The 4,220-nt window shown below is 40.5% G+C and overlaps 1 protein-coding gene across 1 annotated transcript; it reads right to left on the bottom strand.

The window, feature by feature from the left end:
- Positions 1-428: 428 nt before the first annotated feature.
- Positions 429-3,703, bottom strand: ARL2BP (ADP-ribosylation factor-like 2 binding protein; the record flags this gene model as incomplete). Its single annotated transcript, XM_009586899.1, has 4 exons — positions 429-509; positions 1,719-1,815; positions 3,044-3,129; positions 3,597-3,703. Coding segments are annotated over 4 exons (371 nt in total), but the record flags the coding sequence as incomplete, so codon positions are not given.
- Between the last annotated feature and the right edge of the window lie 517 nt (positions 3,704-4,220).

Below are 4,220 nucleotides of genomic sequence, written 5' to 3'. Positions count from 1 at the left end.
AAGAGCTGGAGGGACATACTCTTTTTACATAGGGAGGGACATACTCTTTTTGATTCTGGAAAGTTCTACGTTTTGGGGAGATGGTTAAGATGCCAACTCGAATAACACGCACGTGCACAGGCCTATTGTCCCCTCAGTGTGTTGGGCTTCTCAGCATGCACAACGGTTAGGCTGGTGTACAAATACTGTGTATTTATTAAAAGCAATTACTCTGGTGGAGTTGAAAATTTCTTCTTCTGTGGTCACTAAATACCAACCAGAATTCACAAACAGATGTTTCTAGGATCAGGCCTCTGAAGGTATAGTCTGGAGGGTGAATGAGTTTTCACCATGTGAAAGCACCTTGATTCTCATGACCTTTAGTGTTTTAATGTCCAAAAGAAAGCAGCAGCACTCATCTGGAGAAGGAAAGTAGTGCATAAACTGTTCTAGGAGGAGGATATTGATGATTTGTTTAATGAAGTCACCACTAACCCACTGCTTAAATCCAGACTTCGACCTTCTTTTTCCTAGAAAAATGGAAGAAAAAGAAATCCTTGACTCAATGCTGTTTTGGAATAAGCAGTTCAAAAAAATGAAAGAGGCAATTCATGTTCTGTTTGTTACACCGCATCAACGTAAAACTACATCTGAGCATCTATGATTGCATGCAGCTTGCTGTGAGACTTGAAAATGCTCTAGCAGAGCATTTATTTTTTCCCACTCGTATCTGTAGGTGAACCCAAACTTCAAGAAGACATTGTGCAGGAATCCCTGGAGTGCGGTCACTGTCGCTCTACCAGCTGTATGTCCAGGTCGAAGCAGAATCTTGCTTACATCTGGTCAAGAACCGCCAGCCAGCCGGCTCACCCAGTGCTCAAGGAACTAGTGAAATCGAGCTTCTGTGGTTTGCCTCTCAGGTGACCCCAATGGTGCAAAACCCAACTGAAACTATTCCTGCTGAGACACGGACTGTCTCCTTCTCCTCAACCTGCCCCTATTTTCACAAAACTTAAAGGGGTGGGGTAAGGCGGCACAGGACAGACAACGCTGACAACTTTGACTCTTTTGCTCCTTTGTCAAATGTGACTGGACAGACACTGGGGAGTGCTTATATGTGTTTCATTTCCCCAGGAAAAAGCTCATTCAAAAACCTTTGTTTGTTTCTCTAGCCTGGACAGAAAGGAGGAGAAATACAAATGGAATAAGCTTAAAAAGCTAATTTTGGATTGGCTGGGGAAAAAACCGCAAAAATTAAGAAAACGTATCATAGAATCACAGGATGGTCAAGGTGGGAAGGGATCTCTGGAGGTCATCTGGTCCAAACCCCATGCTCAGGCAGGGCCACTCAGGACCATGTCCAGATTGCTTCCGAATATATCCAAGGATGGAGACTCCACAACCTGTCTGGGCAACCTGTGCCAGTGTTCGGTCACCCACACAGCAAAAAAAGTGTTCCCTTACGCTCAGTTGGAAATCAACATTCAAAGATGCAGAAAGCATGAGTTTCTGAAGAACTGGTCCACATGCCAGCTTCACTCATGTTTTCCAGAAATTATTAAATGTACATTTTGAGTTTAAATAGCCACCCAGTGAAGTTATTTTCCTTTTAACCCTGTACAGCCTTTGAGTAAATGCTGCTACCTGCTGTAGTAAGACTGCCTTTGGTACTCTCAGGCAGAGCTACTCAAAACCAATATCCATTATGCCAATGAAAATAAACGATGTGACATACTTACAGCTCTGTAATCCAAGAACATTTCTTTGAAAGCCAGAAAGTCAGTAAACGTGAGAAGCATATCAAATATATCACCTGCCATCTCATCTTTGTGCTGTCTGTAGAGAGAAGTAGTTGGGGAATTAGAAAACTGTGTGGTAAATAAACTCTTATTTTAAAATGGTATGAGGTCAAAAGAATACCAGGACAAATAGAACAATATCAAAATTTAAACAAGAATGTTATTATAGGTCTTCCGTAAAGCAAAACTTTAGCCAGATACTACCTTGTGGTATTCCCAACCCAAGTACATTAATATATTGTATTTATGTAAATCCAAGATGTAAGAGTATCCTTGAAAACCAGACAAAGAAACTGACCTGTAAGTGAACAGAAGTAACACTCAACTAGCAATCTATTTATTTATCTTGAGCACTGAAACAGCTAGACAGTCCCTTGGAAGGCGAGAAAGGTTGGGGAGAGGCACAGAATGCTCACACATACCCCTTAAGAATGAGGGACTGTACCGACAATACTTGGTAGAGGACTTTTGGTGAAAACATTTTGGAAGACAGACTCTGTGCTCCCATATCGGCATATTTCAACAAGACTTTCTTAACAGTCAAGGGTTGAGTTGTTTTTTTTTTTTAAATTCTTTAAATCTTGTCAGAAGGAGCTTTACCTTAAACAGTCTATCTTTTAAGCATACTATATTCACAGTATTCACAGTAACTTCCCAATGTTTTATTTAAAAAAAAATTTAAAATTAAATAGATTCAAATTGTAAGATATTCAGTTCCCAATGAGACCTGATTTTCTTATTCAAGGGGAAAACCAGTGATGTTTCAAAAGTGACCTCTTCATAAAGTTGTTAAGCTAAAGCGACCAAATGCAAAAGCTTAAGAAAAAGCAAACTTTTCTCTGAACGCTTTCTACAAAAATTACAATAAAGACATTATATCACAGGACTGTTGAAAGACTACCAAGCTATTTAAGTGTCCAACACAGAGCCTGAAAGAGATAGATGAGACCCAACCTTTTAAGGGTCTGGTGTCAAAGTGACAATGATGAAGAAAACCTTTCAGTGTTCTCATTCTGATTTCTCTTCCTACCCCTTAAGCCCCAATATATTTCAGCAAAACAGTTCAGAAATTTAGAGTAGCACAACATGCTGAAGGCAAGAAAAGTGGTCAGTCATTGCATGCAAGATTTTTTTTTTTTTTTTCAATTAAAGAGGAAGCTCTTTCTAAAGGGAGAGCTGTCAAACCTAAGTTTTAATCTAGATAAAGGCACCTAACTGAGAAGCACATAACTTGCCCCTCAACCAAAAGCAAAGCAGAGACTTACTGCAATGACATTGTGAAAGCAGTCATATTAAAACCAGGAATCCGATCAAGCAATTTTTCTTCAATGTATTTCTCTACTAAAGAGATCTGAAAAAAAACAAACAAACCAGCCCAACAACATCATAACAAATTTCAGGAGCAGATTTCAAAACAGTGCATCTTCCTTACACTGACACCTTATTGACACTTTGCATTATCCTCACTGGGCAAACAACTGCAGATTCCTTAGCTGGGCAATGCTAGTTCAATTATTCACACCATCGCTGAGGCACTGAGCTGAACATTTTTGCTGGGAATACTGGTGAGAACAAAACATCTGTAGAATTTTTCAGGTGAAACAAAGAGAAAGGAACCTAGAGCTCCAGAAAACATCTTTCTTGCTCACAGATCATGTGAAAGAGACAGCAGGCAGTACAGCAGGCAGTATGTTGGCTCTGCTCCATGTAAAGCCAGTATTTTATACATGGGGGTAATGCAGGACCTGAGGTTGGGCTGGCCTTAAAAAAAACCCCCAAAAAGCAATACATGCAAAAAAATAGGAAAAAGTATCTTACATATTCATTAAAAATAGAAGTATAGATGAGCTTGTTTTCTTCCGAGTCATCAAACTCCTGGTAGTGCTTCTCCATAAAAGTCCTCTGTATCAACTGGAAATCATCATCTGGGCCACAACAAAAATGCATCATACAGTTATGAGTTTAGTCATTCTTTTTGTAACACAAAACCCACATTCACTAGTCCTCCGCTCCCCCGTTGTAACCACGGAGCCCTGCACACGTGCAGCGTCAGTCACACCAGTCCCGCAGCTGCCGCTGAGCCACCATTTCTGACCCATCTGTGCGAAGGCAGAGGCGGCTGGTGGAGGGCAGCGCTACTTCAGCTAAGGGAGCCGAACCCGCAGGCAGTGGCACATCAGTCTGCATTTTGACAGCAGCTGCGTATTCAGAATTGAATGGGATGAACACGTCCACCTAGCAAGGTCTACAATTATTTCTTAAAAGTTTCATTTACACTCAGTATTAGCAAAAGAGTCCTCCTGCTTTACGCTTTATTAGTAAGGCTATTTATTCTGAACCCCTTTTTGTTTCAGGCTCTCAAGTCAGCAAAAGTGATTACCTCTTCCCTACAAGAATTCAAAATAATTTTTCTCCCTTGAACTCAAAAATATTAGTGAAACT

This window comes from Fulmarus glacialis, unplaced genomic scaffold, assembly GCF_000690835.1.
Source record: "Fulmarus glacialis isolate BGI_N327 unplaced genomic scaffold, ASM69083v1 scaffold6691, whole genome shotgun sequence".
NCBI classification, from domain to species: Eukaryota; Metazoa; Chordata; class Aves; order Procellariiformes; family Procellariidae; genus Fulmarus; species Fulmarus glacialis.
Note: the sequence above shows the minus strand (reverse complement) of the source record. Positions and strands in the feature narration are given on the sequence as shown.